Here is a 13280-nt window from a genome sequence, read left to right on the forward strand (position 1 = left end):
TACATTGGCCATAGAGCATTATGGGCCATACCTTTGATTTGATTGATGCATAACTTTGAAAGGGATCAACTTTTTTGTTCTATCCCTTTTGGTTCTAAATGTGCCTGTTGTAGTCATTATAATTATTCTGTAGGGTATAAGGTGTTCTGATTTGGAATCTATGGTGAAGATTTGATTTTACTTCTGTTTTTTTGCTGCCCATCGTGTTTCGCGGGAGGAAAAATTGCTTCGCTGCCTGGACACCTAAATATGATGTAACATGATCATGGAGACGTAATGGACTGCAGCCGTATTGTTCAGAATGTCCTTCGCTTACAATTGCGGACTGAAAGGACAGTGGCGACTAATTGAATCCTAAGCCTGGCTGTATTGACTGGGCCCAGGCATGAGACCTGAAAGGGAGGCTCCATTAGAGCAGGCTACACTTTGTGTGTGAATAGTGTATGACTTCCCAGGGAGTAGAAGACCCTGATTAGGCCCAGCGCTGTATCAGAGGCAGCTGCTCTCTGGTCTATTGTCTCTCGAGTTTCTGTTAATGGAGGGGGGAGCTCTATTTATTTTAAAATGTTTTTTTTTAAAGTACTAAGTTATTTCTTATTTTAAGAATAATGCCATCTAACATTGGCAGGTGTGCTTGCTATATGAACAGTGCAGTGCATCTTATTAGACATAAACAGTGTTTCTCATTATTTACATGCATCCTGTGCATTTCTTCTGTAGTTAGTATTTTTCAGTAGTTAGTTTTATAACATACTAAAACTTTGTTTTGTGAGGCCTTAAGATTTTTCATTCGGATAAACAGTGACTGCTAATTACCCCATGCGCATCAAATGACTGAACTGGAATAGCACGTTTCAAATGTGTTTCAAATACATTTTAAATGTTTGTTTGGAGACTTGAACCTCTGTTTTTGAACTGGCACTATAAAGCCACCGTGATCAATCAACCCATCAAACATTATTTAAACAGGACTTTACACACAGTGAAAGCACTTTCTCAGTGGATTTGATTGACCAGCAGTTTGATATTGTTGAAGAGCCCTTAGGTTGAACGTGAAGTCGAAGCCAAAGGGTTAACTGAGGTCAGTGCATGAAGAAAAGATCCAGGAATGAAGTCGGTGACAGTACAAAAGAATTCTGTGTAATGAGCTCAGCTCTCCGAGGGCATTAATAAGAAATACTCTTCCACTGTTCTGTTCCATATTTCCGGGGTAGCTGTAGTTAGTTGCGAGCCTCCTCATTAAGTAACACCTTCTAAATTGCAGTCAGAAGGCCAATTAAAACCCTGCTGGTGTGCTGCCAATTGTTCCGAAGGCGCTGCTCTTTACTTGAGCCTGAGTCCGTGTCTCTATCAAGGCTTACCCCTTGAGTGGAGGTTAAGTCCGTGTCTCTATCAGGGCTGACCTCTTGAGTGGAGGCTGTCGCTGAAAGGAAAATAATAAGGGGCGGTGGCACGCTCACAGATTCTCATATCCTGCTTGAGGGTCACTGTGTAAATGCTACCTATGCTGACCTGTCAATTATGTGGTGTGTGGCATCGTCATCTCCTAGCAACAGTTGCACTTGAGCTTCTAAATGTCGGTTGTCTCTCAGTGGGGGTTTAATGTTTATGCTGAGGTGGGTTATTAAAGGCTAAATAGCCTTAAATCTCACTCTGGCAATAGAGAAACAGGTGCTCCTGGTATGCTGCTTCACTGGGACACTGACAGGGGTGTAGCTAGGGGTTGTCCCCCACCCCCCCCCCCCCCCCCCACACACACACACACACACACACACATACACAAATCTAACCTGCTTTTTATGTCCCAGGCTGCCTGTCCAGTGCCCCTGAATCACACAGGATTTCCCCCCATTAGCACTCCACTGGGCAGTTTTCACCCTCATCTTGCTGGTGGGACAACTTGCATTGTTGTTGACAGCTGAGGGGTGGTGGGTTGTTTGGGGGGTGGTGGGGGGTGTATTGTTTGAGAACAGAAACAAGAGTACCAGACAATTATGCTCCCTTAGGAGAGCAAGACTGTTGCACATATGACCTGGACAGGGCTCTGCTCTGCTCTTCGCTGCCTTGTGTTCATCCCCTCATGGTCTTTAAGGAGTCTGTTCCCGATCAGTACAGGACTCCAGTACCTTCAGGTTGAATATTGAATAATAGTGTCTTATCTGCTGTTTGATCTTCTTGCAAGCGTCCTACAGCCTTGGCACTATCAGAGGACAGACGGAAGCGGGAAGCTTTCCCTCATTATAAAAACCTGCACTGCTATGAATTTTGCATCAAAGATATGAAAAGTCTGATATTAACGACCCAGAGCTGGAGACGAACTGGCACTTCCAGCGCTGCATGGATCATCATTATGTCCTCTCTCCCCGTCCTTAAGGAGAAGGTGATGACTGGGTCATCTTTCAGCATCTCTTTTACTGTTCATCTTGCATGTCCTAGTGGTGTTCTGTGAGTTGACCTCAGTTAGATTGCTCAAAAAAGCTTTTATTTATCTGTATGATATGTGATGTTTGTCAGCCAGTTTGGATGGGTCGATTATGATAAAAGTTTCTGCATGACTTCTCATTTCGTGGTCCTATGCTCCGGTTTGTATAATTCAAACTCCTTAAAACTTTATCATCGCAACCCATCCCTCTAATTAAGGGCTGTGAGATCACGCCGATTCTTCCACCTCTCCTTCCTCAGAGTTACACAGGATGTCAGAAGAAACAGCAGACCTGTTGAAGAGCATCCAGAAGAAACCTGGACTGCAGATATGGACCATCAATGTAAGCAGCCAGAGGGTGACTGTCTATAATGAGTACCTTTATACAGATATGTTCTATTCTCCCTTTCCTCTTCAATCACCATCTCAAGCTATTTTCTTTTTTCTCTCTGCTCTTGTCTTTTCTTGTCTACTTGTCTCTTCTCATCTCGTCCACTGTCTTCCCTCCTCCACTCTCCTGTCTGTTCAGTTTACCAGCTCATAGGTCAACTCCCTCTATAGCTCCCCACTTCTCTTTCTCCCCCTTCTCCTCCCTGCAGCTCTGCCCCTCTCCTAAATTCACCTCTTCTTTTCCTCTAATTTTTCCTCTCCTCAGTCGCCCCCTACCCCCATCTCTCTCTGTCTCTCTTATCTTCTCTTCTCTTCTGCACTCTTTTCTGTCCTCCTCTCCTCTTTCATCTCCCCTGCTCCCCTCTCCTCCCTTCACATCTCCCCGTCTTCCATCTCCGCTCTTCTTCTCTCTATGCCCCGCAGTCATTATTTTTTTGGCTCCATTGTCTTCCCTTTGCAGAGTATGAACATGGTCCCCGTGCCTGAGCAAGCCTATGGAAATTTCTTTGAGGGGGATTGCTACATAGTCCTTCATGTGAGTCCACTAGCCAACTGTGCTGCCAAGCCGTTGGTTTCAACATGAAACACGCAAGCTTTTCCTCTCTACTTAGATATCCAATCATAGGCACACATGTCACAACAACTCGGCCAAGGCTATTTACAATGTGCTTGTTGTGTGTTCAAAGCACTCGTCTGCTGTACAAAGGGCCATTTAGAGATGGCAGTCTGATTTTCCCTTCTCGCTGTTGTCAATGTATAAATGGAACATATGCTATTCTAACAGCTACTCTGATCTTTGGATTCTACTGATTTACTCAACCAGTATGCTAGGACGTTAAGCCTTTATGTTCAGAACTACTCTATTCTTTTGATTTTCAACAAAACTACCCCATCAGTGCCAACCATACTCATGAGCACACGCAATACGCATCAAATGTGCTGCATTTGTGTCTGTGTCTCTTTAACAGCTGCATGTTTTTGCTTTGTTTTCCTCATAAAACACACACCTGCCATTCTGCTGTAATTCACTTCGGTGTTACTGTTGGTTCAGGTGGGTCATGACTCCTCTCACTCCACCGGCACCGACATCCACTACTGGATCGGTAACGCCTCCTCCCAGGACGAGCAGGGAGCGGCGGCGATCTACGTCACCCAGATGGACGAGTTCCTGGGGGGCAGCCCAGTCCAGCACAGGGAGGTGCAAGCCAACGAGTCGTCCAAGTTCAGGAGCTACTTCAAGAACGGACTCATGTAAGCCTCAGCACCATGCCACTCTGAGCATTACCAAAGAGGAGTCCATTGAGACTAAGATGTGCTTCATCTTAATCTGGCCTGCAAGCTTTCCAACTAAGCATATACCCACGTATAGCATACAACAACCACTGTATGTCAGGTCTGCAATTGATATAATCTGTGTGTTTACAAATATCATGAGAAGAGAGACTTAAATGCAACAACAGAGATGCTGTGAGTGTTAAGCCCTGAATTAGCTTGAGATGCCTGATGTTTAACACACATGTGTTCTCTGTGTGGGTGTTTGGCCTCAGCTACAAGAAGGGCGGGGTGGCATCAGGGTTCCAGCATGTCGAGACCAATGCTTACAACATCCTGAGGCTGCTGCACGTCAAAGGGACCAAACTCATCACGGCCACGGAGGTAGCGACACATGAACACCTACACTTACAGCCGGGATGTTCTACATTTACAATCAAAAAAGAGTTAATTAACAGGGTTAATGCCATTTTTTGCTCATTTCACTGATATCTCTATACTTTTTTGTTTGGTGTGTTTTGTTTTATTTTGTTACAACATTTATTGGTTCCTCGGGTCTGTTAATGTTAGCATAGTGTCACCACAGAAAATAAAAAATAGAAAGAATAAAATTATATAAAAAATCTGTAAGAATTCCTTTGTATAACTGGCTTAGCACGTCATGAGGGTAAAATGAACTGGACTTGCGGCCACTAACTCTCCATTGGCCATCACTTCAGAAAAGGCTATGGATTTGTCATCGATTCGGCTCATCTGTTTCTACATAAAAAACCCTTTAAAAGAAATCTCCATTTCAAATATGGTCTTTTCAACTTTCTATTGTAAATAAGAGAGGATAAATGTTGCTGTCAGCCTGACAATGAGAGCAGCATGAATCATTCTCTTGTAAATTTGCTGGTTTGGAGATTGATCACAGACGCCGTTTAGCCTGTGTGGATCCTTAAAGTGAAACTTTCTGAAGATGAGTATTACTGTGCAAATGGAGCTTGTTAATGTGGTGCCATCTGCTGCGTTTCAGGTGGACGTGTCCTGGAACAGTTTTAACAAGGGGGACATATTCCTCCTGGATATGGGCAAAGTCATCATGCAGTGGAACGGTCCCCAGAGCAACAGGAGGGAGAGACTCAAGGTACGAGGGGGGGGGGGGGGGGGGGTGCGCGCTGTGGTGGGGTGTTATTTGTTTGGGGAATGCATTTGTTTAGGACTGCTGTATCAAAGACATTCAGCTCTCTCTCCTTCTACCTCCTTTTTACTCCTTTTTCTTTTTTTCTCCCCTTCCCCCTCTCTTGCTCTGTCTTATTCATGTCCTCTTTACTTCTACTGTACTCAACTATCATCTTTTCTCCTCCCTTACCCTCCTGCCCCCTCTCCCCTCCTTTCTTCTTTTTTCCTCTTCTGCCATTCTCCCCTCTCTTCACCTCTCTCTACTCCACTCCTCCCTTCTTCTTTCCTTTCCTTTCTTCTGCTTACCTCTCCTCCCCTACTCTCTCCTCTTACCCTCCCTCACCTCTACTCTACCCTCTCCTCCCCAATTATCTCTCCTACCTTCTTATTATCTCTCCTTCCCTCCACTCTCCTCTTCTCTCCTCTGCTCTCCTCTTTCCTCCTTTCATGTCTCTTCTCCTGTCCTCCCCAGGCTGTTCTCCTGGCCCAGGACATCCGGGATAGGGAGCGTGGGGGTCGAGCTCAGATCGGGGTGGTAGAGGGGGGGCGTGAGGATGACTCCCCTGAGCTGATGAAGATCATGAAGGCAGTGCTCGGCCAGAGGACCGGGGGCCTGAGAGACGCCATCCCTGACAACAAATCAGGCCTGGACCAGATCGCCAGTGTCAGACTCTACAGGTCTGTAGTGCCCCTGGAAAGCTATCATTTCATCCACCAGAAGCATTATTTATTTTCTGACATTTTCGTTTTTCTGTTTGTATATAATATATATGAATTAAAAAAAACACTGACAGCGTTCAGAACAAATCATCTTTCCATAGTTATGTTTTCAATTGAAAAGTATTACATTTAATTACACATATAGAATAATCAAACTAGAGTTTTTACTGTAATTAGGACATTCCATTTGTGTGGAAAAAAGTATATGGTAACATGTTATCACATAGGCATACAGGTATATGTGTGAAAAACTGAATGTGTGTGCCATGGTCTCTCTAGTTTCTGTGCTTTATTCTTGAGATGTGACGCTCCACTGGTGTGGGTGGCAGTAGTTTAACACGATTAATGATCTGCATTGAGCTGAGACATGGGCTTATTAGCTGAATCAATTTGAGTTTAGCATGACAGGAAAGAATAACTTTAACTGTATTCGGGTACCCATATATTATGTCCGTGTGTGTGTGTGTGTGTGTGTGTGTGTGTGTGTGTGTGTGTGTGTGTGTGTGTGTGTGTGTGTGTGTTTGTGTGCTGACAGTGTTTCAGATACCAGTGGGAAGCTGGTGGTGCAGGAGGTGGCCAGTCAGCCACTGACCCAAGATCTGCTGCGTTCTACTGTGAGCCAAATCATTACAGGCTCTTTAATCATCAAAACGCATCAAAATACATTAATCTATTACATAAAATATACTGCATTGGACATAAAAGAGAATAAATTGAACTATGTTAAAATGACAGTGCTGCAAAAAACTAATTGGACATCCCAACATCCCAATTTCTCATACTGTATGTATTTATATTTCTCTCTGCCTTTGTCTCTGTCTTTGCCTGTCTTTATTCTGCTCATTTCTCTCCCTCTCCCTCTCCCTTCCTCCATCCATCTCTCTCTCTCTCTCTCTCTCTCTCTCTCTCTCCCTGTCTCGTCATCTCTTTACCTCTCTCTCTCTCTCTCTCTCTCTCCTTATCTCTCTCTCTCTCTCTCTCTCTCTCTCTCTCTCTCAGGACTGTTATATAGTAGACCAGGGGGGCACGCATGTGTTTGTGTGGAAGGGAAAGCACGCCTCTAAAGAGGAGCGTCGTACCGCTCTCTCCAGGGCTGTGGTACGTTATCTTTTCAGCCAAAGCAATCCACTCTCCAACACACACCTCTTAAAAGCCCCGGGCTCAATTTTCTCTGTAACGGTTCACCACTTTAAATATAAAATAGTCTGACTTATCACCTTCATCTTGGCATAAAGTTTATTCTACGCCTCACCTCATCAGATGAAATGGACCTGAACATGGATATAAAATTATGTGGTTGGTATACTGTGGTGTTTAGTGGTTTGTCTTTTCACCAATCTGTTCGTCATCCTCTAGGGATTCATTAAGGCTAAAAATTACCCATCCACCACTGGTGTGGAGGTGATGGGAGAGGGTGGAGAGTCGGCCATGTTCAAACATCTCTTCAAGTCCTGGACTGAAGAGGGCCAAACCCAAGGAATGGGTAGAACCTACTCCATGGGCAAGATTGGTATGGTCACCCTTAGCAACCCACCAGCCATGAATATATCTACCGGCTGCTCTTACAGTACATACACCTGTTAACTTGAGCATAGCAAACACATTGTTAGGAGAGAAGGCTTAAGCCCCAGGAGAGGAAAGTGCTGCCACAGTAAACATTATGTTTATAATTTTTCAATATTGTTTCAAATGTTCTGAACTATATGGACTGAGTGTGTACTCTTTATGGCCTAAATGTTTACTATTTATATGGACTGAGTGTGTACTCTCTGGATGGACTGAGTGTGTTTGCTCTGAATGGAATCTTTGATTTAGCTAAGGTTGACAAAGTGACATTTGACGTGATGGAGCTTCATGCTCGCCCTGAAATCGCAGCACAGGAGCGCATGGTGGATGACGCCTCAGGAGATGTGCAGGTAAGAGGCATGTACACACACGCACACACACACACACACACACACACACACACACACACACACACACACACACACACACACACACACACACACGCACATACACACACACACACACACACACACACACATACACTGACAGAGAAGCATATGCTCTCTCCCTCATTTCCACAATTCTCTCTCTCTCTCGCTCTCTCTCTCTCTCACTCGATCTCACTTGATCTCGTTTAATCACCTTTCTTATTAACTCACCGCTCCTGTTTTCCCACCCTGAGATAATAGTTTCAGCATTACTAATGTTACCACACCCAAAATGTAAACACAATAGCAGTTCTCAGTAATGCTTACCCCTCAGCTAAATACTCCCTCCCTCTTCACTCTCTCAGATCTGGCGTATTGAGAAGCATGAACTTCAGGAACTTCACCCCAGCTCTTTCGGGCAATTCTATGGAGGGGACTGTTATATCGTTCTGTACACCTACATGAGGGCTAACAGACCACAGTATATCCTCTACATGTGGCTGGTAGGTACAGTACAGAACTACCATGTGGTCTTATCACCCTGACTTAGTGTGCCATTCTATGTATGAAAATGCACAGTGTAGCTGCACAGTAAAAACCGAAATCTGAAAGAGTAGTATACGGTTATAGTCGCTTCAGAAGCTTGAACAAATGTTTTTTGAACCTGAAGAAGAGAGTACCAAAACAAAATCCCCTTGATTACACAAATGATTCTGGCAGAGTCCTGTGCAGCCATGCAGATGCTCATAAATGACGTTGAACTCTGACATGCCTGACTGAAATGAATCATGGGATGCCACAGGGACGCCACGCCACCCAAGATGAGATCACGGCTTGTGCCTATCAGGCTGTTGCCGTGGACAACAAGTTCAACGGAGCTCCTGTTCAGGTCAGGGTGACCATGGGGAAGGAGCCGCGTCATTTCCTGGCCATTTTCAAGGGCAAGCTCATCATCTTTGAGGTGGGCTTATCTCTCTCTCTCTCTCTCTCTCTCTCTCTCTCTCTCTCTCTCTCTCTCTCTCTCTCTCTCTCTCTCTCTCTCTGTCTCCCTCTCTGTCTCTGTCCCAGGTTGTGTTAATTATGTTTGGATCTGTTTGTTCTGAGTGATGTGTGAGGTGGGGATTTCTGTGTGGCTCTGTAAGACTAGGCCTTTACCTCTCTTTGGCAAGTATCCTGACATTCCTGCAATAGCATATTTACACTGATGTTTAGAACTTGTACATGTCTCGTTATTTTATTGACGCTTACAGCTTTGCCTTGTGATATTATCCCAATTGACTTTGAAATCATTGTAGTTTCTACAATTTTTCCAGTATTTCCATTCATCCCTCTGGTCCTGGTATGACCATTTATTTGTCTTGCCCACAGGGTGGCACAGGCAAGCCTGGGGTGGTGAAGCCCCCAACTGGTACCAAGCTCTTCCAGGTCAAGGGCACACATGAGTACAACACCAAGGCAACGGAGGTGCCACCCCGAGCATCTTCCCTCAACACTAATGATGTATTTCTCCTGAAGAGTGACCGGATGGTATTCCTCTGGTATGGCAAGGCAAGTCCCCACTCATTCATGCAGTTCAGAAGTAGAGTCAGTTTGGTACGGTTTAAAAGTTTGTAAGGGGAAAGTAGACATTTATATCACATTTATATCAACTGTTACAAAATTGTGTTTGTGTGTGTGTGATTGTGTGTGCGTGTGGTGGTGTGAGTGTGCATGGGCATGTTCGTGTGTGTTTGTGTGTGTGTGCGTGTGGTGGTGTGTGTGTGCATGGGCATGTGCGTGTGTGTTTGTGTGTGTGTGTGTGTGTGTGTTTGTTTCCACAGGGATGCAGTGGGGATGAGAGAGAGATGGGGAAGTATGTGAGTGACATCCTCTCCAAGCAGGACAAGCAAGTGGTGATGGAGGGTCAGGAGACGGCTCAGTTCTGGGTGGCCCTGGGAGGCAAGGCCCCCTATGTCAGTGACAAAAGGTCAGCACAGCACCCCATATACTATAGCACATCCCACTCTCAAAGCCCTCCAAACATAATATAAAGATGTATGTATGAAAATTATATTTCTGAGCCTAGTAGCCATGGCTATCTACACTCAGTTTTGAAACAGAACAACACCCGTACTCTACCACTTTGTTTCTCCAAGACACCACCTAAAACATCACATCACATCACCATGTGAGCAGAACAATTACAGACCAAATATACGCAATGTACGACTACATTGTGGGGGTGAACACAAGAGGGATGCCTCCATTTATAGTCATGAGGAACCATAGAGAAGGAACAACACAAAGAGAACCATTACATCAGTGTCTAAATCATGTCAGCTTCCAAAGTTCTTTTTTTTCTACAAGCCACTGCGCTATTTAAATACTCAGTGAGTGGATGGGTCCCACCCAGCCACTTGACAGGTTAAGAAAGCGCAGTGAGTCAGTGTATAATTACTCACACTACAGTGGTAAGGTAATTACAGCCATTTTTGCTATTGTTGTGTGTTTAATTGGGCGGCTGCACAGGCAATCGATCAATCACACCTGGCTTTGCTTCTGATTGGGTAAGGTTTGAGAGGGAGGAGCCTCTTCACAGCCCTCGGCTGTTCGAGTGCTCCAATCAGACGGGCCGGTTTGTTATGACGGAGGTGCAGGATTTTGCTCAAGATGACCTGGACGAGGATGACGTCATGCTTCTGGACACCTGGGAGGAGGTGAGGGCCTGTCCGGCACATTGACATCAAACACCTCACCTTAGGGCATGCCGTCACCATGGACTACCGTAATCAGTCTAGCTCTACATCCGTGGTTACCATGCAACTGGTCGTTTTGAAAAAATATGATTTGGGAAGGTTTTGCAGGTGTTAGGGCTGTGTTTGTCTACCGTTGTTTCAGAACCTTTACTGTTGTTCAACACACAATACAACTGGATTTGTGGGTCATTGTTTCAGAACCTTTGGTGTTGTTTCAGAACCTTTGGTGTTGTTCAATGCACAATACAACTGAATTTGTGCGTCATTGTTTCAGAACCTTTGGTGTTGTTTCAGAACCTTTGGTGTTGTTTCAGGACCTTTGGTGTTGTTCAACACACAATACAACTGGATTTGTGCGTCATTGTTTCAGAACCTTTGGTGTTGTTGCAGAATCTTTAGTGTTGTTTTATAACCTTTGGTGTTGTTAAACATACAATACCACTGGGATTGTGTGTGTCTGAGATCTGAGACATTTTCATTGCTCTCCATAGTATTCTTTGCTCTGACACATTTCCACCGTGTGTAACCGTCACGTCTTACAGAGATGATTCAGAAAACCTATCATGATGACCTGTTATGATCTAATTCCTTCCTAGAGACCAAATGTGATGATAAAATGTATACCATCCCTGCATTGTAAATGTAAGCATATGCCTTAGATACTGTCACAGGGCAAACTATGTGTGCCATGGTGTTTGACAATCAGGGTTGATTGTTGATACAGTGGAGTGGCCATGCTGGTGATAATGAATGAGATTATACACCTGTTCGTTGTCTCTTTTCCTTAGATCTTCTTGTGGATTGGCAGCTCAGCCAACCAATATGAAACTGAGCAGGCGTGCAACAGTGCACTTGAGTACCTGAGGACACACCCAGCTGGGCGGGATCCCCAGACGCCGATCATCTCAGTCAAGCAGGGTTATGAACCACTCACCTTCACTGGCTGGTTCAATGCCTGGGACCCCCATAAGTGGAGTGTGAGTACCTCTAGCAGTTGCCATTTCAGTCCACCAGGGGGTGGTAGAGACATGACAGACTGAGACATAACTCTTCATAATACCAATAAATATTATCAAGTAGTTTGAATAATTATGTAGAACGATTTTTACACACACTGTAAAATCAGTTTTATACATTCTGTTTTTTATAGATGTTTAAAAAAAACAGATTAGGAGCACTAAGACTGGCGATGAGGTTCTGACTGAGAAAACATAAGTAATGTATCACTGAATGATGAAAGTGTAATGGATGTGCCAGGAGTTTGAAAAGAGCTCCTCTCCACAGGGAGGCCTGTCCTATGAGGACATGAAGCGAAAGCTAGGTGATGTGGCCTCCATCTCCCAGATAACTGTGGTAAGCCATCCACCGACAACTCAAGTGTATTGTCACACAATGTCAAATAGTAGTAGTAGTAGTTTATAGATATTAATAGCTAGTACTAGGAGTGGTACTGCCATTATCATGCAAACTCATGTTGGGCTATTATACATTTGTACCTGTGATACCCTGCGTACTTCCTCTGATATGATTTTAATGGAGTCTGCAGGGGATATTCTCTTGCAAGGATGAGACAGTGCAGGTAAGTAGGATAAATCACAGCCTGGTTCCTGCTGGATTTCTCCAGCTTCCCACTGCATTATGATTAGGCTAATAGTGGGAATCTAATTAAGACAAGGGCAGGCTATATTATGGTCAGAGCTATTGGACGCATATTGCTCAACACCCATGAGCCTCTCTGCTGAATTAAATTAATTTAGACTCAGTCCAATTTCTTTTGTATTTTAACACTTTTTATCTCTCTCTATCTATCATATATGCATCTCTCTCCCTCTCTATCTATGTATCTCTCTCTATCTATCTATCTATGTCCCACTCTATCTATCTATCTTAAGAGTTGAGAGACTTCTTATCATACTTGTCTATTGTTGTAGAACTTGAACAATGCCAGTCTGAACAAGAGATCTGAAGGTGGCGGGGGCAAATACAGCGCTCCAGGTGGCCCAGTCAGTGGCAGTCCCCCTCCTGCCTACAAGTCCCAAAGGCAACGGGGCCCATCAGGTGGCCCATACAGTGCCACCCCTCACATCTCCTTTGGTAGCTCCAACAACAGGAACTCTGGGAGATGGAGTCCTGAGCAGCTCCTGAATAAAGCCCCAGATGAGCTGCCCGAGGGCATTGACCCCAGTAGGAGGGAGGTGAGTGCCAATTGTCTTAATGCTATTTAAACAGACCGTTTATTTGATTTTTAACCACTATGAATATATAATAATTTGGTCGATCACCATCTGCTACCACTGGAAACTATTGCTATTTTTTATAACAAATCCAAAACCTCTTTTTCTGATGTGCCCCCTCCCTTTGACTATCATGCATTTTCTACTTCTCCTTCTTTCTCGCTCGCACTATCCATTCTCTCCATTCTTTCCTTTTGTTCATTATATTATCTGTGTTCCAGGACTTCCTGTCGGATGCGGATTTTGAGAATCTTCTGGGTTCCACTAAGGCTGACTTCCAGCGCTTGCCCAAATGGCGCCAGAACGACCTCAAAAAGAAGGCAGGGCTTTTCTGAGCATGGCTCCATCTCCTTCTGAGAGCACAATAGAGAAATAATACTTTTTAAACACGTATTTATGTTTGTTTGTA

The 13280-nt window shown here is 44.4% G+C and overlaps 1 protein-coding gene across 1 annotated transcript; it reads left to right on the forward strand.

Annotated features, from left to right (window-relative positions):
- Positions 1–2693: 2693 nt before the first annotated feature.
- Positions 2694–13206, forward strand: vill (villin-like; the record flags this gene model as incomplete). Its single annotated transcript, XM_080855622.1, has 19 exons — positions 2694–2765; positions 3273–3347; positions 3864–4063; positions 4360–4468; positions 5103–5213; positions 5721–5926; positions 6504–6582; positions 6968–7066; positions 7325–7478; positions 7784–7884; positions 8268–8405; positions 8705–8863; positions 9271–9450; positions 9723–9868; positions 10454–10598; positions 11426–11614; positions 11922–11990; positions 12569–12832; positions 13093–13206. 19 exons carry the CDS (start codon positions 2694–2696, stop codon positions 13204–13206), a joined length of 2610 nt encoding a protein of 869 aa, XP_080711748.1.
- Positions 13207–13280: the final 74 nt, after the last annotated feature.

The sequence above is a fragment of the Sprattus sprattus genome (assembly GCF_963457725.1).
Source record: "Sprattus sprattus genome assembly, chromosome: 17".
NCBI classification, from domain to species: domain Eukaryota; kingdom Metazoa; phylum Chordata; class Actinopteri; order Clupeiformes; family Clupeidae; genus Sprattus; species Sprattus sprattus.